This window comes from Phascolarctos cinereus, unplaced genomic scaffold, assembly GCF_003287225.1.
Source record: "Phascolarctos cinereus isolate Bilbo 61053 unplaced genomic scaffold, phaCin_HiC Scaffold_1;HRSCAF=81, whole genome shotgun sequence".
In the NCBI taxonomy this organism is placed as follows: Eukaryota; Metazoa; Chordata; class Mammalia; order Diprotodontia; family Phascolarctidae; genus Phascolarctos; species Phascolarctos cinereus.
Genome location: NW_027555514.1, coordinates 92,576,737 through 92,599,306, shown reverse-complemented (window position 1 = coordinate 92,599,306; position 22,570 = coordinate 92,576,737). Strand labels below are relative to the sequence as shown.

General features: G+C 43.0%; 1 protein-coding gene across 3 annotated transcripts in view; it reads left to right on the top strand.

Annotated features, from left to right (window-relative positions):
* Positions 1–21,055, top strand: part of ZNF862 (zinc finger protein 862) — a 32,995-nt gene extending 11,940 nt beyond the window's left edge. For 2 of the 3 annotated variants that reach the window (XM_020977893.2, XM_078152891.1), the window contains exons 3-8: positions 1,285–1,389; positions 3,398–4,098; positions 6,119–6,296; positions 13,661–13,765; positions 14,906–17,032; positions 17,811–21,055. In XM_020977893.2, coding sequence (XP_020833552.1) covers positions 1,285–1,389; positions 3,398–4,098; positions 6,119–6,296; positions 13,661–13,765; positions 14,906–17,032; positions 17,811–18,043 — 3,449 coding nt within the window. In that variant the 3' untranslated portion in view covers positions 18,044–21,055. Of the gene's footprint in view, positions 1–1,284; positions 1,390–2,123; positions 2,777–3,397; positions 4,099–6,118; positions 6,297–13,660; positions 13,766–14,905; positions 17,033–17,810 lie in introns of those variants that run through there. The other variant, XM_020977895.2, reaches the window with a different exon arrangement.
* Positions 21,056–22,570: the final 1,515 nt, after the last annotated feature.

The window sequence follows — 22,570 nt, the reverse complement described above, 5'->3', positions numbered from 1 at the left end:
GTCTGAGGGGTCCATGACACAAAATAAGTTAAGGATCCTTGCTCTAGTGCATCCCATAATTCTTGATTTAGTTCTCCTGTAGAATTTTAGGACATGGCATCCTACTGAGATTTTCTCAGAACTCTTGGAAAATCCCTGTTGATTCTACCTCCACAGGATCTCTCTAGTCAATTTTGCCTCGTCATTACTTATCTGGACACCACCCCAGGTCAGGACCTCATTACCTGTGTCCTGAACTATTTCAGTAGCCTCCTAATTGCTCTTCTTGCCTCGAGTCTTTCCTTTCTCCAATCCATCCTTCACACAGCTGCCAAAGTGATGTTCCTAAAATGCAATTCTGATCATATTACTCTTTTACTCAAGAAGTCCAGTGGTTTTCTGTTGTTTGTAGGATCACATGCAGATACCTTTGCTTGGCATTTAAAGCCCTTTGACGTCTAGCTCTAGGCCATTCTCTCCTCCCTTCTACCTCTTAGAATCCCTAACTTCCTTCAAAGCTCAGCTCTGGTGCCATCTCCTACATGAAGCCTTTTCTGTTCCCCTTCCTCCATGCCTCCCTTCCCCTGAAATGACCCTATATTTATATTGTTTATATTTTGTATTGACTTTTCTGTGGATATGTTGCTTCCCTTAGTAAAATGTAAATGACTTCATTTTTGTCATCGCATACCTAATGCTTGGTGTAATGCCTTATGCAAAGTAGGCACCTAATAAGTAGTTGTTCTTTGACTATTGTATATGTATATATTTGTCTGTTGTATATGTCAGATTATATCTGGCATTCTTCCTTCTTAACTATCAGGAATTTTTACGTATGAACACAGTTCTCATGTCCTTCCTGAGTAATGACAGTGCCATACTGATGATAAAGTCCAGTGCTTTATCTATATTATACCATACTATCTCAGCAATCTCTGATACTCTAGGATAGTTGACTGCCTTTATGTAAAGAGCTTCCAAATCTTCATATAATATGTGAATAAATGTGGATTGAATAGAACATCCTCTGGAGCCTCTGTTATGTGTCTTTGTGTCCACTAACTCTCATGATTCCTTACTCTTTGGAATGGTGAGTCTTCCTCCTCTTTCTCCCAACTAATCCAAAGCATCTGCTTCTTTTCTTGACCACTCACCCATGGAGAAAAGTCACTACTCATCTCCTACCTCTATTAAAAAATGGCTGTCAATTCCAAGAGGATGTCTCAAACTTCCAAGGATATTCTTTCTAGAAAACCTTCCTTTGGAACTTAGGACCTCACTGCAATTCTCTCTTCTCTGGAATAGGAACCCCCATCGCTAACCCGGAATTGTTCTGTAAGCTTGAAAGAGGGGTAGAGCCATGGCTGGGAGATGCCCCAGGTAGGAGGAAACTCTTGAGTCATCACCTAGGTAAGTTTGGACTTGCCTTTTGAAGAGGATAGTGAGCTTGAGGATTAGAAGAGGAAAGACGGGGGTCCTAGATTCCCCACTGGCCTCTAACTCTCCCTACTCCCCCTAGGGATTCTTATAGCCACCAGGTTGCATAGTCAGTCTAAAGCAGAGGCATATTCAGTATTCTTATAGCCCCTGTGTCATGTGTCAGTCTGAGGACTTGAGATACTGCCAAGTAATATAGAAAGAAGGGGCTATGCTTCTCTAGTTCTCTGATGACAGAATACTTTGTACACCACAAGTTTCGACAATTAGGACTAGCCAGAATAGTGGGGATGTGAGGAGCTGGAAGAATGGTAGAGTTAAATATGAGGAGGCAGCTCTTGACTCCTCAGACTTTAGCAACTGTACAATTCATATGTATAGATAGAGATATATAGTGTTATACGTATTAAATATCATATATATGAAAGTTCTAAAGTTGCTGAAGTCTGAGGCTGTAAAAATTGTCTATGTATGTTTGTGTATATATGTAAACACACACATACACATGTGGCTGTAGCAATGTGCTGTTTTACGTATGGTCTGGAAGAGAAGATTCATTTGGGATTTTAGGTATTATAGAGTTATCTAAAATCCATTTAATTGAGTTAAAACAGTAAATTAATTACATTAATTTTAAAGAAATGTATTTTTATAGTTAAACAATAATTAAAATGATAAAAATTCATTGTTAATGGCATTGAAACATTTAAAAATAAATGTTTTGCCTTATGAAAGTGAAACTTTAAAAAATTAATGTTTTGACATGCTTCTTTTAATTGTTTTAATTCTTGAATCAAAATTTTTATTTCCTTTGAGTCAGTTTACAAATAGAGCAACCCGTTTATAAGTCACCCCATTTCTTCATGTAAGCATCGGTAACTATATATTTTATAGATTGTAATGGGTTTGTGTGTCTGTTACTGACATCTGCTTTAATTTTTATTTTAGCTTACCGTGTCTCTACTGTTAGACTTTAAATTCCTGGAGGGCGAGGGATACATCTCTTCTATGTTTGGGACCTAGCCGTATGCTAGAATATAGTGGCTGCTTGGGAAATGATAGTGATATGGCTAAGCACGTAGGAGCAGTTGACTGCTCAGCTTCAGGGACTCTTCACTGTCTGCCTTGTTCCCTTTTGGTACCCTCCCCCTTCAGGTGCGTTTCCTGTTTAGAAATGGCACAAGGAATAGTGTTCCCCTGTATTGAGTGATTGGCCTCTGCCCTGAGAGAGAAAGGCGCTAAAGGGGAGAGCCCTAAGGAAACCCTACCAGAAGGGGTCATTATGCCGGAACCACTGTCCTCTTGGATCCCTCTCTCCAGCCCTTTTCATATCTGTCTGCAGTTGACCCAGAGAATCCTGGTACTTTTTGTTTAAGATTTAGCTTGTCTCAGGGACTAGTTTTTCCTCCTTGGCTGGACTCCCAGCTCTATTTTCATCAACTTTTCAGTAATGTCACTAGATTGTCAAGGGAGAGTATACAAGTTTGCAGACCCGTTGATGTGCTTATTGATGCATTAATAAACACTCCCTTTTCTCTCCCTCTCCTTTCCCAGTGCCAGTTAAATAATTCCTGGATGAGAGGAGGAGTGGGACTATCTAACACAGGCTTCAACAAAAGAGTAATTGAAAGAACTGGGGACATTTATTTTGGACAGGAGAAGACTAAGGAGACATACGATAGCTGTCTTCAAGAATTTCTTGTGCTGTCATATAGTGGAGAGAACAAATTTGATCTATGTTGTTCCAGAAGGCCCAATCCACCAGAAGGCTGGTGGATCAAAATTAAAAAGAAGCAGATTTGGGCTTAACATAAAGATAACTTTCTGATGAATCAAGTTGTGAAGCAATAGGATAGCCTTCCCTGGGACATGGGAAGTACCTATTTACTGAAAATAGTTAGACAGAGTTAGGATAGCCATCAGTGAGGGTTGCTGCAGAAGAGATTCACAAAGCGCATTACTTTTGTCTCTTTCTCTAAAGGAAACAAGAAGAGGAGATCCATGGGAGAAATAGACATACAGGGTCCCACTGGAGAAGTTGGGTTGTATCTGCCACCACGGAAAAAAGCCTGTGTTTCCCACCTCAGTCACTCAGAATGTGACAGCATAGAAGACGATTCCATAGGAAAAGCCAAAAAAATATTACGACCGCGTTCTATCCAGAAGTCTTGGTTTCAGCAGTTTCCGTGGTTGATCACGAATGAGGAGCAGACAGCCCTGTTTTGCTCTGCCTGCCGGGAGTACCCATCTGTTCGGGACAAGAGGTCTAGGTTAATAGAAGGTTACACGGGGCCTTTCAAGGTGGAGACGCTTAAGTATCATGCAAAGAGCAAAGCCCACAAGTTTTGTGTTAATGCTTTGGCCTCAAGGGACCCTATTTGGGCAGCCCGTTTTGAGAGCATCAGAGAAACGCCTGAGGATGTGCTGTCCAGTGCAGAGCATCTCTTCAGTGCAGATTATCCTGTGCTTTATCCACCAGGATCCCTGGGCGATTATGACAGTTTGGTTGAGCTTTTTCCAAACTCCAGATCTGAGCTTGGAGACACCACTGAAAATGGAGCAGCATCAGCTCTCTACTTGGATTGTATTTCAGATGTGAGGCAGAAGGATGCCATCAGTGACATCTGTAGCTCATCAAATGTTAATGTTTTATTTGATGACTCCACAGAGTTCTTTTGTCAGGTACTATGTTTGAATGATTTTTTTCATATCCTTAATTAGTCGACAAGCATTTATTAAACATTTACTGTGTGCCAGGCATTATCCTAAGTGCTAGGGATCAAAGAAAGGCAAAAATAATCCTTGTTCTCAAGGAACTTACATTCTAATGGAAAGAGAGTATGTGAAAAAGCATGCACGTACAAGATATATGCAGAGTAGAGGTAAGGAAATCTCAGAGAATCTCAGGCATTAGCAGCTAGAGGGACCATGGAAAACACTCTTTTAAGTCAGTCTGAACAGTAAGTGTTAGAACAGGAATAGAGGGAGTCTTTTATGGAAAGACATACCAGTGAAAAAAACTTTATTTTTGATAGGGAAATACAAAAGGTTGTACTCATTTGCTTTAAAATTAATAAATTCAATGGATAAATTTAAGAAAGATACTTTAATATTTTAATGTTGAGGTTGAGTAAGGAAAATAAGCAGAAGAATGAGTTAGGCACCCTAAGAAGCAAAATTCAGTTTAATTTGTAGCAATTTTCTTTTTCAAAACAAAACAGTGTAGGCCTCTGGTAAAAGGGCAAACACTGCCAGATTTTGTTATAAAGGTATCATATAATCCCTGCTTGGGGGTAGTAGGATGATTCTTGAAACTTTTCTCATTTTCAAAGTGAAGAATGCCATTAATTCCCAGAGTGAATCTCTTGTCTTTTTACCTTCTATAAAGTTGACATGGAGGCAGTATTATAGAAAAGTGTTTGACTCCCTTTGAAAGATTGTTCCAGTGTTCATATCGTCTAGTTCTCTTAGCTTCTTATCCTTGCTACTGTTTTAGGAAATAATGAGAAAGCCTAGCTCTTTGCATCCCCAGCTGCTTTAATGATGGATGATTCAGCCAGTGTAGAATCTGCGTTCAGTGTCTCAGCAGTGAGTGATATTACCAGGACCATTTCTTAGTCTTATCAAGTAGTGGTTGTCAGTGTGGACCAAAGTTTGCATGGAGCCTTACAGTGTGCTGGAAAGAGCACTGTCTTGGGAATCTGGAGACCTTCCTTCCCTTCTGGGGCTGATTTTGCTATGACTGGTTGTGGGACCTCAGGAAAATAATTTCCACTTCTGGGCCCAAGTCCCTTCAACTGTTTAGTTGAAGGTTTGTTGGACTCTAGTCAGAGAATTCTATGACTGTATGATCTTTTATACCTTCAGCTTTAGTTATCAATGAGCTTTCTTGGCTCAGAATTCCCACAGAAGCCATGAGGGTAGCACTGAAATGGGGAAAGGCTACTTCCAGGGGAGACATTAAAGGAAGAAGGGACCATCCCTATATTCTTCTCTGCCTTATTTTTGTGTCTAGCGTATAGTAAGATTTCTTTATGAAAAGAGAATATCTAGCACCAGGGCAGCTCTCCCTTTTCCTTCTTCCTCTGAAAGGACACCCAGAGGCTAGACAGAAGACTGGAGTTCCTAAGAGACGTTGGCCCCTGGTTAAGAACAGAGGTCATGGAGCTCTTCTGGCTGCCTCTGCTAGAGCCTTGCTCTCTTCATCCAGGCACCTGTATCTGTGCTATCCAGGTCTACCTGTTCTAAGATAGCTTTGGGGTCCATATTTCTAGTGTGCTGATTTCAAGAGAGTTGGGGAGAGGTTTAGGAAGTACTCCTGAGGGCAAGGGGAAAGTTTCATTCATAGCTAACCTTTGGAACCATTTGGTTGGGAAGGAACTTCTCAAGATTTTAGAAACAGGAGTATGTCACTGGAATGTGCTTCTATGAAGGCACACTCATGGCTGCCTTTCTTTTTTTCTGCCAAGGCTTACCTGAGGGGATTACTTTAATTATAGGCCTCAGAGTACTCTGAGGCTAAATAAACGTGTCCCTCAGGAACCCCGGGGTGTTTCTGGGACCTTGTTAGACTTTTAGGTGATGTCAGCAGATGGCTCTGAGAAGGGCTATCAGGGAGCCCTTCTGGATAAGTTCCTTCCTCTGGTTATGAAGGGTGTTTGAACGTCTAGGGGTACTGAGTACCAGATGCTCTTTGTTGCAGGATCCTTCTGAAGAGGGGCTGTTTCAGGAGGTGCCGGTGGTGTTTGAGGAGCTTCCAGTGGTGTTTGAGGACGTGGCGGTGTATTTCACCCGTGAGGAGTGGGCAATGCTAGACAAGCGGCAGAAGGAGCTATATAGAGATGTGATGCGCATGAATTACGAGCTGCTGGCTTCATTAGGTAAAGAATCCTCTGTGAGTTTTGTTCACTTCTGTTAGGCTCCAGTGGCCTAGCTCCCCCTCTCTGTTCCTGTTCTTCCATCAGCGGAGGCTCTGACTTAGCTACGCATCAGAAACTCTCAGTTTTGGGTTTCGGCATCATGTTCTTTTCCTTGTGGCTGGCTCTGAGTGGTTCAGGGCAAAAGTAGCATCTGGCTACCTGAGGACATTCTCACCACTGCTATTCAGTTATGGGAACCTGTGTCCTAAGTGTCACCAAGTTGGTCATTAGCAAATTTGTAAAGATGATGAAATGTGTCTGTGCTCTGCCTCCTCCTTTTCTTTGCTTTGGAGATCCTACTTTCATCTAATGCTCTTGGACCAGCTAGCCTCTCAGGAATATAAACAATCTTATTTATTAAAATCAACTTTAAAACTTTTCTTCCTCTCATGTGAACTAATAGAATTAGAGAACTAAAACACAGAGCAGAGATTGCTTTAATGCAGTATGTGCTGTGAACAGAGTGCTCTGCCAGGCTGTGGGAGCTAGTACGTATAAGTTGTATTGAATGTAGTCATAAGTGTCTATGAGTAAGGCTGTCTACCAGGGATAGTCTTTTTAATAGCTCATTTTATTTCATGTTGCCTTATTTACACTAATCTTTGTTGAGTTTGCGGGCTATATAGGTTACCTATCTAAAGATAGGGAGGATCATTGGATCTATATAATACATAGATATAGAGCTGAAGGGACCTTAAAATTGTTCCTCATCATTTTACAGATGAGGAAACTGAGACACAGAGAGGTTGATAAACTTACCTAGGGTCATGCAGCTAGTGCCTGAGGCGTGATTCAAATTCAAATCTTCCTCTCTAACCACTGTTCCACTTAGCTACCTCCCATGGACTAAAGTGCTTCAGGCAAAGTCAGCTCTGGAAAGATGGGAGATGCTCTGTAATGAAATTCTTAAGACACAAAGGGAAAGAATTCCAGTAAACAGGAAAAATGGGATTTGTCTGAAGAGGCTGATATAGATGCACGGAGAGTTTTAAAAAGAAATGTACAGAAGATGAAAGCAAGTCCCTGCACCAGTTGATTAATTAGTGTTAGAAGCATGATCTTGTAAAATAGTATCAAGCAGGCTCAGAAGGAATAGGACCTTTGCTTGTGGGGGCTAAGGTGGTAACAGAAGCAGAGAGAAGGGAGAGCTGCCCAGTTTTTCCTTTTGTTTCTGTTTCCTTATAAAGGAGAATGACGTCTGGACTGGAAATGGCAAAACAAAAGTGACTCAGGCAGTGGGTGCTCAAGATGCATAAGGAAAAAGTAAGAGAACACCTAGCTATTTCTTTATGAATTCAGGACAGTTGGCCCTGATGAGCTATATCCTTGGGTCCTGGAAAAAACTGGCAAATGTGATTCCTGTGGTACTGTCAGTGATGTTTGAAAGACTGGAAGATGGAAGAGATACCACAAGATTGGACAAAGGCAAGCATCCTTATTTTTAAAAAAAAAAGGGAAGGGAAAAAAAATCCTGCAAACTACAGGCTGCTGAATTTAATTTTGATTCCTGGGAAAATCCTGGAGTGGATTGTTAAAGAAATGGTTGGCACTGTTCTAGAAAGGGAAGTGGTGATTCCAAAAGGGCAGCATGGTTTCATTAGCAACAGGTCATGCCTGATTTACCTCATGCCATTTTTGGACACTAGTAGATGAGGAGGACACTGTGGATGTAGTTTGCCTCTATTTTTAGCAAAGCTTTTGATAAAGTATCTCATACTATTCTGGTGGAGAGACAGGTGGACACTAGATGATAAGACAGGTGGATTCAGAACGAGTTGGATTGCTAGACTGAAGGAATAGTTATTAATAGTTCAGCATCAGTGCAGGTCACCATGGTCACCAGTGGAAAACCCTAGATATCTATGTGCTTGACCCTGTTTAACTTTTTTGTCAGTGACTTGGATAAAGGTATAGATTGTATGCTCATCACATTTGCAGGTGACACAAAGCTAGGAAGAAGAACCAGTATGGTGGACCCAAAAGAATCTTGAGAAGCCAGAACATTAGGCTGAATCTATTTAGATGACCTTCAGTTAGGCAAAATATGAAGGCTTCCATTTAGGTACACATGAACTTTATAAGTATAAGATGGGTGAGGCAGGAAAGCTAGTGGTTCTAAAATATCTGGCAGTTTTAATAGGCTGAAAGTTTAATATGAGTCATCAGTATGATGTGGCAACCAAAAAAACTTCATGCAGTCTTGAATTGTATTAAGAAGGGCAGAGCTTCCTGATATAGGAAGGCAGTAGTCGCACTGCCTTCTGTTCTTATCACACCTCCTCTGCAGCATCATGTTTAGCTCTGGGTGCTTCAGATTGAGAAGGACATTGACAAATCGGAAAAGGCCCAGAGGAGGCCAACCAGGCTGGTAAAGGGCCTTGAGCTCATGACCTAGGAGGATTGGTTAAAGGAATTAGGCATGTTTAGCCTGGAGAAGGGAAGACTCAGGAAAGACATGATAGCTGTGGTTAGGTATGTGAAGGGCTGTCATATGGAGAAACAATCATTAGCTGTTTGGTCTGGAGGGCTGATCTGACACAGTGACCTCTTCAAAGAGGTCAGCTTGGACTGGATGTCAGAAAGTCCTCATAATGAGAGTGGGCTGCCTTGAAAGGTACTGGGCCCTTGTTCCTTACAGGTCTTAAGACAGGCTGGATGATGACTTGTTGGGGGTTTATAGTGGATATTCCTGTCATTGGTTTCATTAGCTGGATTCCATGGCTACTGAAGTTTCTTTCTGCCTCTCAAATTCTGTGATTCTATAGTCTTAGAGTATGTAGTTGGATTTTTTTTCCTCTTTCAAAATACAAAAAAAGTACTAATATTTTAAGAAATGATTATAGTATGTGAGGTGTAAAACTTTTTTTTTTAAATCTGTAGTGGCAATTTATCTTGTATCACAGCCTTCCATAATTTATCAAACTCCTTTGATTTGTAAAAATGCTTTTAATTCCATTATTTAACCATAAATAACTTTGCAGAGGTTAGGAGCAAAACAGTAAGCCTTTGCTGAACACATTTCTTAATATGTGGTAGTAGTTGAATATGTCAAGAGTTATCTGTAAATGTGAGGTTTGGAATAGATGATCTCCCTAATTGTTTTGATGTTTTAGTGATTCATTGATACTGACCCAGTGCAACTTTTAATGAAATGGATTTTCACATAGTGAAGTACTCTTTAACTAGACTTAATTATATTGGGGCCATAATCCTCCCTACCCCAACTGTTTGTGTGTGCGCGCGCACACACACACACACACCACATATATAGCCTCTTCACCAATTTGTTGAGAATTGAGGCTTATGTCAGAGAATCCATCAGATGTTTTGTACTACTGCGCAAGAGACTTAAATATGAATGCTTTAATATTCAGAGATTTGGGCCAATATGTCTAGTTTGTGATTCTTTGTGACCCTACTTGGAGTTTTCTTGGCAAAGGTACTGGAGTGGTTTGCCATTTCCTTCTCCAGCTCATTTTACAGATGAGAAAACTGAGGCAAATAGAGTGTCTGAGGCTGGATTTGAACTTGTGAAGATGAGTCTTCTTTATTCCAAGCTCAGTGTTCTATCCCTTGTGCCAGCTAGCTGCCTACCTGGATCACACTACTTTGGGAATATTGAAAATTTGTAGACCCCTAGATTGAGCTGTGAAAGCAGCAGAAGGATGTGAATGGATAGGAGCCTAGACTAGACATTCCTTTCCTCTCTGATCCCCTTCCCCCCCACAAAAAAAAGTACCCAGAGCCCAGTATTAATATCAAGTCCAAAATCAAGATGTAGGCTGGAAGAATGAGCGAACAAAGAACTCCACCATTAATAGCTACTGTGGTGACAGAAAAACTCAAGATGCCAATGCAGAAGAAGAGAATGTTTTGAAAATATCTATTAGCAAAGCCTAAAAGAAGAAATGCAGCTTGAATACAAACCCAAGAAGAATTCTCAGAAGTATTAGAGTAATTTTTAAAAGAAGAGCAGAAAATGATTTTTAAAATCAAGTGAGAGTGGTAGATGAAAAAATGAGAAAAGAAATGAGACCTATGCAAGTAAGATATAAAAAGAGAATTAACAATTTAAAGAGATATAAAACATTACTGAAGAAAATAAGAATAAACTTCTTGAAAATAGCCACATGGAATACTAGCCTTGAAAATGACCAAATGGAAGCTAAAGACTCCAAGAGACATCAAGAAATAATAAAAGTCAGAAGACTGAAAAATAAAAGAAAATGTGAACTATCGTAGGAAAAACAATGGACCTAGAAAATAGATTGAGGGGAGATAATTTGAGAATCATTGAGCTACCTTATCTGAAAATGAGCAAAAAAAAGACCCTAGACATCATATTTCAGGAAATCACAAAAGAAAACTTCTCACCTGTCTTCCAACCAGAGGGCAAAGTAGAAATGGAAAGAATCCACCAGTAACCTCCTTGAAAGAACTCCCAAAATGAAAACTCCCACGCATATTTCCAAATCCAGAACTCCCAGGTCAATGAATGTAATAGCATACTTTTTTGCTGTAAGAAATGATGTCAAATTCAAATAGAAATGATCCCTACTTCTGCATATTGACTTAGAAAACCACAAATTAACATTATCTGTGTTGTATTGGGTTTTTGTTTATTTTGTTAAACATTTCCCAGTTACATTTTAATCTGGTTGTGGCCACACTGGGGAATTTGCCAATGGCAGGAGTTTGACACCTTGATAAAAGCAGTGATTTCAGAGAAGCTTGGAAAGAGATGTATAAACTGATGCAGAGTAAAGTGAGCAGAACCAGAATAGTTTATACAATAACAGCATCTTAAGGACAGACTCTGATCAATACAATGTTCAAACGTGATTCTATTTGCTCCATTCTAATTTTTAAGGAAGTATTTTCTTCAGTGAGCTTTTGGACTTTTCCATTTGCCCAATTCTGCTTTTTAAGGCATTCTTCTCCTCATTGGCTTTTTGGACCTCTTTTGCCATTTGGGTTAGTCTATTTTTTAAGGTGTTATTTTCTTCAGTATTTTTTTGGGTCTCCTTTAGCAAGCCATTGACTTGTTTTTCATGGTTTTCATGCATCACTCTCATTTCTTTTCCCAGTTTTTCCTCTACTTTTCTTACTTGCTTCTCAGAATCCTTTTTGAGCCCTTCCATGGACTGGGACTGATTCATATTTTTCTTGGAAGCTTTGGATGTAGGAGCTTTGACTTTGTTGTCTTCTTCTGGTTGTATGTTTTGATCTTCTTTGTTACCAAAGAAAGATTCTATGGTCTGATTTTTTTGTGCAATTTGCTCATGTTCCCAGCCAATTACTTGAGTTGTAAACTCTTTGTTAAGGTAGGGGTCTGCTTCCAGTGTGGAGAATGTACTGTCCCAAGCTTCGGGGGTTTTGTGCAGCTATATTCAGAGATACTTCTAGGAACCTGTAAATTTTCAGTTCTTCCAAGGTGGTATGATCAAGGGCGAGATGTTTACTCCTTTCTTGGCCTGTGCTCTGTTCTGTGAGTGACCACAAGCACTCTTTTCTGCCTTGGAACCGTGAGGAGGGTTCTTTCTGCACCACCACTACAAGTGCCACCACACCAACGCTCCTCCTTGCCCCAGGATCACCACCTAGAACTCCATTAGAGATCTAAGCATGGGCACAGTAGCAGCAAAGAGATCCCTGCAATCCCCCTCTGATCAGCTACCCAATTCCCCCTCAGTCTGCGGGCTGAGAGCTCTGGAAGCAGCCGCTGCCCTGGGGCTGCACCAGGACTGAGGCTGGGACCGAGCTTCTCTCTCATCATAGTCACAGACCTTTCCTACTGACCTTCTGAGTTGTCTTTGGCATTTGTGGGTTGAGAAGTATGGAAACCACCACAGCTGCCTGTGATTCAGTCCCCTGAGGTCTGCTTCAGGTTCACTGAGGCCTGGTCTTTGCCTAAATACCCACACTGAGCTGCGCTCCAGTCAACCATCCAGGTTGTCTTGGGCTGGAAATTTGTTTCACTCTGTCTTTTTGTAGGTTCTGCTGCTCTAGAATTTATTTAGAGCCATTTTTTACAGGTATTTGGAGGGGTTTGGGGGAGAGCTCAAGCAAGTCACTGCTTTTACTCTGTCATCTTGGCTCCCTCAAACACTGTTCTAGATGACTTATCATGAAGTATGCTACCTCCCACCTGACAGGTGATGGACTCAGGTGCAGAGCAAAATATATATTTTTGAACATGGCCAGTTTAAGAATTTCTTTTGCTTGACTGTGAATGTTTTTTACAAGAATTTTCTTTTTCTTTTTTTCCAGTCAGGGAAGGTAGAAGCAAGGAGGTGGAAGAGAAGAAAAATTGATGTTTGATTAATATTCAGATCCTTAGGATTCAAACAGTCCTTTTACCAAAAACACATTCCAGTATTTCTTGGCAAAAGCAGTTTCAAAGAGAGTCAAAAGCAATTCAGAAGGATAAAAACAGATAAAAGTTGTTGGCAAGGTTAAAAGTAGTTAAGTTTCGAAGTGTCTTGTGAGCTCCTTTTTGAAGTCCTAAAATCTACTTTAATATTCTTTTTCCTCAAGGGACCCACCATTTGGTCTTAGATCAGTCTACTTGAGGGCAAAGTCTGGACCCCCATCTAGACACAAGATGTAGACCACAGCTTCCTTACACACATACTTGTCTTGGCTGGTGTTAATTCACACTATCCTAGTTCCACTATTAAGCATCCTGGCCCACAGCATAGATCTTTGAGTTAATCTTGCAGTTAAAATGTGAGCTCTCTGAGGGTAGAAATTTTCCCATTTCTTATATTTGTATCCCTAAGGGGCCTAACACAGTGCCTGGCATATAGTAAATAGGTGCTTACTAAATGCTCTATTGATTGTCCTCTGTCATTTTTTTAGTAATTGGATTGAGTAGTTTGTTGAATGCTCTGTCCCCATGTCCATCTTAGATTTGTGACATTGATGACATGGTTCTATTACTTTTGTTTTTTTTCTTCTTTTCTCCCTTCATCGTCTGCTTTTTCTTTTCTCTTCCTCCATTTTTTCCCTCTTCTCCTTTGTTATTGCCTTAACACGTATAGCCATGGTCTCCATGGCTAGATGAACTCATATCTGGCCTCACCACCTCATTTTTTAAAACAGAAAACTACTTAGGATCTTAGAGTGTGCAGTTTTCTTGCCCCTAGCTCCTATTCTCACCCAATTTTGTGGGTACTTAGAGGTGGAAACATGACTGTCATTGAGGTTGCTTTCAAGCCATGTTATTTCAGATATTTGGTGTGTGTGCAGAGGGTCTATAGATAGGCCACTGGATTAATCACTTGTGAGTATAATCTCGATGTGATTTTCTGTACTTGAAACAGGACCTGCTGCTGCCAAGCCAGAGCTGATCTCAAAGCTAGAGCGTAGGGCAGCCCCCTGGATCAAGGATCCCAATGGACCAAAGTGGGGGAAAGGTCGCCCCCCAGGTGAGTCTTTAACAAATGAGCCCAAAAAGGTGGTGCCTGGGGTGTCCACACCCAGGGCTTCTGTCACAACTCTTCAACTTTAGCATTACACACAGTACTGGATAAGGGGGGGCCTCAGAAACCTGTCCAGCAGAAGAGAGCAGGGAGAAATTAGGGTAGAAGACAAGGATCCTGAGGTCAGTGCACTTTTTATAAGGGGTCTTGTAGCTGATGAGAAGAGACAGGCAGGAAGCAACAAGAGGTTGTGAAAGGCCCATATGAGCTACCAGACTTTGTTAGGGCCCCCGTTCTCTATCTGCGGCAGTGTAAACCTTCTTCCCAGGATCACAAGAGAAATGATTATTTCATGGCACAATGGATACAGTGTTGGTCTTGGAGTCAGGAAGACTTCTGTTCCAATGCTTCCTTGGGCACTTAACTAACTGTGTGACCTTGGACAAGTCACTTACCCTCTCTTATCCTTAGTTTGCACATCTATAAAATAGAGAAAATAACAACCCCTACTTCATAGGGTTGTCATGAGGATCGGACAAGATAACACAGAAGAAGGGCTTTGTAAACTTTCAAGTGATCATTAAATGCTAGCTATTATTTATTATCAGTGAAGATATCTAGGCTCTGTGAGGAGGAAATGCAATCTATAGGCCTTTGTGTTCTGACAAGTACTGTCCTCCAGTGCATAAGATTCTGTGGAGGTCAAACTCCAGTTCATCTTCTCTTCTTGGTGTCCTCCCGCAGTGGGCAGTTGCTGCTAGTTCTGTTAAAGCATCCTCGGTGACTGTGATTTAGTTGCTTGTCCTTGGGTTTGGTGTCAGATGATCATTTGACCCCAGTGTAGCTGTGGGCTATGAGGGTGTCAGGCAGAAGTCTAAATGGACTGGAGAAATAACCTGTGGGGAGCTCAATGGATGTTTAGAGGTCATGGAAGGCTGATCAAAAAATCTGTGGCCATGGACATTCTTTAGGAAGGTGTCCATTTTTTCTTGGGTTCATCTTTTCTTCTCTGGCTTTGTGGCAGGTGGTACATTTCTTGGTTTGGGGTCTCTGAGCTAATAGGGGACCTTAGAGAAAAAAGGTGGGACCTCTCTGTCTTTGTACAGGTCAGGACAACAAAACTGACATTTTAATCTTTTTCTAAAGGGAAAAAGAAGACTGTTGTTTCCACCAAAGAAGTCGACATACCAGTCTCTGCTGAAGAGGCTGGATTTCCTTTGCTTCCTTTAGTAGAAGTTTGCGACTCCTACCCCAATCCTGGCAATAGTGAAACAGAAGGAGATGTGACTGGGAAAGTCAAGAAGACTTACCGACCCCGGTCAATCCAGAAATCTTGGTTTGGGCAGTTTTCTTGGTTGATAAGTGACCCTGAAGAGACCACGCTGTTTTGTTCAGCTTGCAAAGAACGCCCTTCCCTCCATGACAAATCTTCCAGATTAGTTAAAGGGTACACAGGGCCTTTCAAAGTGGAGACTTTAAAGTACCATGAGGTCAGCAAAGCCCATAAGCTTTGTGTCAGCACAGCAGAGGTCAAGGAAGATGCCCCCCGGGCTGCCCTTGTTCCAGTGGTGCCAGAAATCTCTAGTGACTTAATGGCAAATATGGAACACTTTTTTAATGCTGCCTACTCCATTGCTTACCATTCAAGGCCACTGAATGACTTTGAGAAGGTTCTGCAGCTTCTGCAGAGCACAGGGACCATGATCCTTGGCAAGTATCGAAACCGTACTGCCTGTACCCAGTTCATTAAGTACATCTCTGAGACACTGAAGAAGGATATCCTGGATGATGTCTGTCGTTCCCCTTGTGTGAGTGTGCTGTTGGACAGCTCCACAGACTCCTCAGACCAGTCTTGTGTGGGGATTTACATAAGATACTTCAAAGAGATGGAGGTGAAGGAGTCCTACATCACACTGGCCCCACTCTACAGTGAGACAGTGGATGGCTATTTTGAAACTATTATTTCTGCTCTGGATGAACTGGATATACCATTTCGGAAGCCTGGGTGGGTAGTAGGCCTGGGGACTGATGGTTCAGCCATGCTTAGCTGCAAGGGAGGTCTAGTAGAGAAGTTCCAAGAAATCATCCCTCAGCTGTTGCCTGTGCATTGTGTGGCCCACCGTCTCCACCTGGCAGTAGTAGATGCCTGTGGAAGCATTGACTTGGTAAAGAAGTGTGATCGGCACATCCGGACGGTGTTTAAGTTTTACCAGTCCTCAAACAAAAGGCTGAATGAATTACAGGTGGGTGCAGCTGCCCTTGAACAAGAAATTGTACGCCTAAAGGATTTGAATGCCATCAGGTGGGTAGCAAGCAAAAGACGGACGCTGAATGCCCTGATTGTGAGCTGGCCTGCCCTGGCCAGACACTTGCAGAGTGTGGCGGAAGCTGGGGGCCAGATCGGGCATAGGGCCAAGGGCATGCTGAAGCTGATGAAGAGCTTTCATTTCATTAAGTTCTGCCACTTCCTTCTAGACTTCCTAAGCATCTACCGGCCTGTATCTGAGGTGTGTCAGAAAGAGATTGTATTGATCACAGAGGTAAACTCCACACTAGAGAGGGCTTACGTTGCCTTGGAAACCCTTCTCCACCAGGCAGGGCCCAAAGAGGAAGAGTTCAACACCAATTTCAAGGAAGGTCGACTCCATGGCATTCCCTTAGACAGTGTGGAGATGGCTGAACAGCGGTTCCAGGCAGACAGAGAGAAGATGATTTTAACTGGGATTGGATACCTCCAAAGAAGGTTTGATGCTGACCGGTCACCCCAGCTCAAGAACATGGAGGTGTTTGACACTATGGCCTGGCCAGATGGCATCAAACTTGCTAACTTTGGGAACGATGAGATACTTAACCTAGCCAAACATTTTGAGCTATCCCTCCCACCAGGCTACAGTGAAGAAGGCCTCCTAGATGAATGGCTAGGCCTAAAGACCATTGCCAAGAACCTTCCCTTCTCCATGCTATGCAAGAATGCCCTTTCCCAGCACTCCCGCTTCCCTCTGCTGAGCAAGCTCATGGCCGTGGTGGTCTGTGTGCCCATCTCAACTTCTTGCTGTGAGCGTGGCTTCAGTGCCATGAATCGGATCAAGACAGATGAGAGGACCAAGCTCTCCAATGAGGTCATCAACATGCTAATGATGACAGCAGTGAATGGTGTGGCCGTCACTGAGTATGACCCGCAGCCTGCCATACAGCATTGGTACCTGACTTCGTCAGGCCGCCGATTCAGCCATGTCTACACTTGTGCCCAAGTGCCACCTCGCTCTGATGCAGGTAGGTAAGAGAGGATGGGGATAAGTGTGGTGGACTAGTGACAGTAGAAAAATAAAGGGATAGACAAGATCCCAGTATCGCAAACCTTCATTCTCTGAATAGTTTTGTGGGCCAACTAACCTTATCAATGGAATTCTTTCCCCATTGTTTCCAATCATCTTCTTTTTCCTCCAAGACTTTAACTGTTAGCTGTAGGACTGGGTCCCAGAGTTGATTTCTGTTCTGTAAGTAGCCTCAGAGCCCCAGCTAGAATAACTCCGAAGACTTTAGCTTGATGACCCTGGAAATGGGGAAGAAAAGCCCAGGAGTCAAAGTGTGAGGAGGAGGAATAGGAGAGACTGGATGAAGGTGGAGCTCTCTCAGAATAAGCAGGGGGAGAACTAGGCTTCAAGTAATTAGTCAATAAGCATGTATGAGTATCCACAATATATAGCCTGTATGCTTAGCTCCATGTTTAAGTGCTGTGGGAGTATGGAAGTAGAAGACACAATCTTGCCCTTCATGGAGCTTTCACTCTCAGGGGGAAACGATGTACACATGGGAAATGATGAGGAAGGAATATTGGGTGGCATGTAATAAAGATGCTAATGTTATGGGGACGACAGTAAGTGCAGCAGGAATTAGGACCTTCACAGGGTGGCCCTCCTTTTCTGGAGCAGTAAGTGGGTGTGCTTTATGTGTTCACCAGACCAGCCTTGGGGTTCCTGGGAGAAGGGGAAGGTAATTCTCTTCTTGACTTTCCCCTTCTGGCCAGTTACAGATTCTTCTTTGCCATCAGATGCTGAGCTCAGGAGTGACAACATGGGGACTCTCTCTATGGAGGAGATGGTGTCCCAGGAGCCAGCCACGCAGCCCTCTAGGAAGCCTGTCAAGATACCACAAGATTATGTCAGAGACTCAGCTAATGGACTTAGATGCCTAACAGCAGCCAAGAGACCCCAGAACTGTCCCAATGAAGAAAGGGTCTTCCAGGAGCGGGAAAGCCAGGGGCTACCTCAGAGAGCCGCCTAACGAACTTCTGGGGAAAAGGCAGGGATCATGGTGTCAGGATTTGTACAGAGAGATCATCTGAAAATTCCTTGTGGGCACTGATCAGCTGCATGCTGACCAGAGCCCTTCTCCGAGGAACTCAGGGAGATGCAGCCCTTGCAGGGCAACATCCTTCTCACTAGGCTTAGCAGTATGTCCATGGCGGGGCAAGTCTTTTGTGCATTAATGTGCAGGGAAATTTTTTATTTTAATTTCCTATTTTAAAAGCCCCAGGAACCCACCTTGTCAAGAAGGACTTGCCCTCATAACTGGTAGACCTTTAAGCACAGGAAAATCTGTCTGGGTAGAGACTGTTTGGGACCTGAGCACTTTATTCCCGGAAACCACTGGGAAATATGTCCAGGAGGCTGCCTGCTCCCTTGCATTATGGGTACTACCACATTGGTAAAGAAGGAGGGGAGAACTTGGCTCAGATGGAGGCCATAGTATGAGAGAGCAATGTCTGGTTTATGGGGCTTCCAATCTGAGTATTCTAGGCCAGGGGGCATCCTCAGTTCCAGGGTGAGCCTGAGCTTGGCCAAGGGAGAATTCTTCCCTGCTTCTGGAAGGGCTCCCTTTTAAAGGTCAATAACCCTTTAGACCTAAGCACTGGAGAAAGACCAGTCCCCTGCAGGGTGTGGGGCTAGAATGAGCTAACAGACTTGTGTAAAAGCTGCAAGTTTGAATGCAGTGGGGTCTCATCCTATCTGCTGGGTGTCCTGGCTCACCCAAGGTTATTCCCTTTCTCTCGTCTGTGCCTCAGAGCCCTCTTCTCTGTGCTATACCAGGCATAAGGCTGACTGGCCGGCTGCAGGAGATTATGGAACCATAGTCCTGTTTCTCATCTTTGACTGGTATTTCCTTCAGTTGGTAATGCTTCAAAATCCATTTTATTCCTCTCCAATCCAATTAAATTTGCCATGAACATACCCCCTGCAGTGATGTGGAAGGCCTCATGTCCTCTGAGCAAAATGAGCATTTGTATTATTCCTAGGAGCAGTTTCTTGCTTGGAAACTTAGGGTTAGAGTTGGGGTGTGGCTATTGCTGCATCTCATTTAACCCTTCCTTACCTGTGGATAGGGCCTCTCTACTTTCCCAAACTTTCCTTCCTGGGAAATAGGACTAGGGTGAAAGTGAGATGCATACATGGGCCCTGGACTCAGCTTATTTCAAATCAGGATCAGAAATAGTGCCATTTCTGATTATAAATACAGGCCAAGGGCAGAAGCCACTGGAAATATAAGAGCCTTCTGTCCACTACAACTTTTGCTGTTCATTGTAAAGTTCCTTTTACCCAGATTGACTGCCCTTTTCCTAATAGATTTATTCCATATTCCCAAAATATATGAAGTCTTTCTAAGAACATCTACCCCTTGGCACCTCGTGCCACTCGCTATGCAGACACAACTTTCATGACCTGACTGAGCCTTTTCTCAGCCATGATGGAACCTCCCGTCCCACATTTCTCTCTTGGAACCCAATCAAAATGCCTCAATCAACCAGAGGGTTTCAGGAATTTGAGATACATCTTGTCCTCCAAGCTTTGAGCTGCCTTTTCCAGTATAACTGGATTGGGAGCCCCATTCCTCCCATCTATCCATGTTGATTTAGTGAATCTGTCTTGGGAGCTTGGGAATTAGTCTCAGATGTATAAATGGGTTTCTGAGAACTGGGCATGGATTGGAGGAAGACAAAAGTGGCTGTCCCAGGTCTGTATCGTGAGTGATGGTAGTCAGAACGTGCCCAGCCCCTAGTGGCCATGAGCTAGCTCCAGGGTGACATTCCATAAAATTCCTTCCATCCTGGGGCTGGAGTCCCATTCCTGTCCTATTATCCTCTGCTCTTTTTTTCTTCACAAACACCTTGCCAACCTTGGTCTTCTGAGTGCCCTAATCAGGGCATGAGGTCAGTTTGAGCTTTAATACTGGACAAGGGGTTTCCTCTGTGAGATGAATTTGTGATCAGAGGTGGAAACCATGCTAGAGAAGCCTATGAGGGTCTTGTTGGGACCGATGTCATTGATGAATTCCTAGTTGGATGCACTTTGAAAGAGGCTGTCCATTGCTGGCTTTTTGAGCTGGTTGGCTTTCAGACAGTGGTGACTGAAAATGCTATTTATTTATAAAAAAGCAGTGATTGTAGGGGTACAATGTACAATTTATATAAGCTTCCTCTCTGTGGGGTGGGAATCACAGAAGGAAGGGGTACCTTGTCTGCTAGATATCTTATAACTCTGTAATTAACCAAGGGCAAAGGGACCTTTGATGAAGTTTTTGCTTGAATGGAAATTACAGAATAGAAAGTTCTCTGGCAGAAATGGCCCTAGGGAAAGCCTCAAGGCTAAAGTTTACTCTCAATATGACTTTCATCCTCCATATTGGAAATTGGGCCCAGGAAATTTAATTTAGTAGATATGGTTCCTCTTATGTCACAAATGGCCTGTATAGATGGGTAAGGAGGAGACCACATTTGCCCTGGGTAAGGGTTAAGGCTTGTAATCTCGTCCTTAAAGAGACCTCTGCTGTCAATATCTTTCCATGTGCATATCTCCTTCCCTATGACCGCTGTCATTCTGAGTAACCAGCATTCTAACTGGTTGCTCTAATCAACAGCCATAAGAATTGGGGCTGCGAAAGAGAGGACTTTCACCACTTCATTTCGTCTACCCATCCGTGTTCCATGAGGGGTGTGGCCACGATCTGGGTGCCAGCCATAATTCACTCTTGTCAGTCCTAGTGTGTCCTGGCAGAGAGTTCCTTGTTTTATGAGTACTTATCATCTGGATGATAGTAAGGACAGTCAAAACAACTCAACTTATGCCAGTGTCCACTCAGCCTGGAATCCACAAAATGGGGGCATTGGAGGAAGGTGACCTAGTGGTGTCTTTTCCAACTTATCCTTGTTTCAGATCTGTGCAGAATTTTGTTGTTTTTTTAAAAAACACATTTGATTCTTAATCTTTTGCTATCTGAATAAAGCAGAGTTTTATTTCAGTATCTGCTTCAGTCCTGTGTTTCACATGGGCAAAGACTCTGGGGGATATGGAAGCTGTTTGGAGTTAAAAACTATTTTTCTTCTTTTCAAGAGGTAGAAGGACCAAGAGAGAAATGGTGTGAGGATATGCATGCCTCTCAGGTCTAGCCTCATCTTTTAGGCCTTTCTCTGACTCTGTAAAGAGAGTTAATTGTTTTCTCAAGATGAGTGTAGTGGAAAGAGCCTGGGCTTGGCGTCTGGAAGCACAGGTTCCCAGTGGGGTTCCGCCACTTGGTAGTCATGTCACCCGTCTGAAGCTCAGTTTCCTCATTGTAAAATGTGAATGGTAATAATACTATCTCCCCTCTTCCCTCCCTCCCTCCCTCCCTCCCCTTGTCCCCCATACCAGGCTTGTGAGAGAAGGACTTTATAAAGAATAGAGCTCTATGGAAGCATGAACTATTATGATGAGAAGACAGAAACAGGTGTGTGCTTTAGGTTATGAGAATGCCAGTGATTAATCAGGGAGTGGTCTAGCTTCCCAGTAAAAACTCCATTTCCACCATTGATGAAGGCTGAAAAGCCAGCTTTCTACAGCCCAGGGCCCAGCCCGTTCAAGAAAAGAGTTCTTTGGTTTGCTGCACCTATGGAGGGAAAGAGCCTCCACTTATAAGGGGCAGGATTTTCTCTGGAGGAAAGAGCAAGGATCCCAAGAGGGGTGAGCTGTGGAGAGTTCTGTGGAGCTCGGTCTCTCTGTGGAGAGCAGGCCATACTGCTTGGGGCCAGCTTCTTGGTTTATATGCAGACAAAGTCTTGTTTCAGCATGTTTTCATTTTTGAGCTATGCTTTGGAGGGTTAGGGGACACACTGATTTTTCAGGATGCAGTGTCTTCATGGGCTAACTGATTTTTATAATTCACATGGCATACTTCGGTATGACGTTGCAGGTATGTGTTTTCTCAGGGTGAAATGTGACAGAAATAAAAGCCCTCCTTGGCCAACCCCCTCCTCCACTGAACTTTTAACAAGAAAGCAGAAAGGCTATACAATATACTTTAGTTAATAAAAAACCATTTCTTCTACTTCAGAGTCCCCCCAAATGGAAATTACAGTGGCCCCTAGTACATAATAAAGTAGCCCAGCTCCTTCACCAGGAGGGGCAAACCTGGCTAGTTCTGATAACCCTTTCTGTTCCTTCCTCCACCAGCCAAGGAAAGCGCTCACTGTAGGGGTGGGGAGGAGATAGAATGGAATCATAGGCAACAGAGGGTAGAGGGTAGTCAGGAGAGGCTTCTTCCTTGGGTGGCAGTGATGAGCTATGACAACGGCTAGATGCACACCCCTAACCAGAAAGAGGGTTGTTTTCTCATGAGAATACTACTTTGTGAGAACCAGGAGAATTCCCAGAAAGGGAGGCAGGAACAACTCTCCGTCCACAAGAAGGAAAAGATGGGGGTGAGTGAGATAATTCTACCACTCCCCTGACATTTCATGGGAGCAGGAGGAAGAAGAATGTTACATCAGTGCCTAGGCTG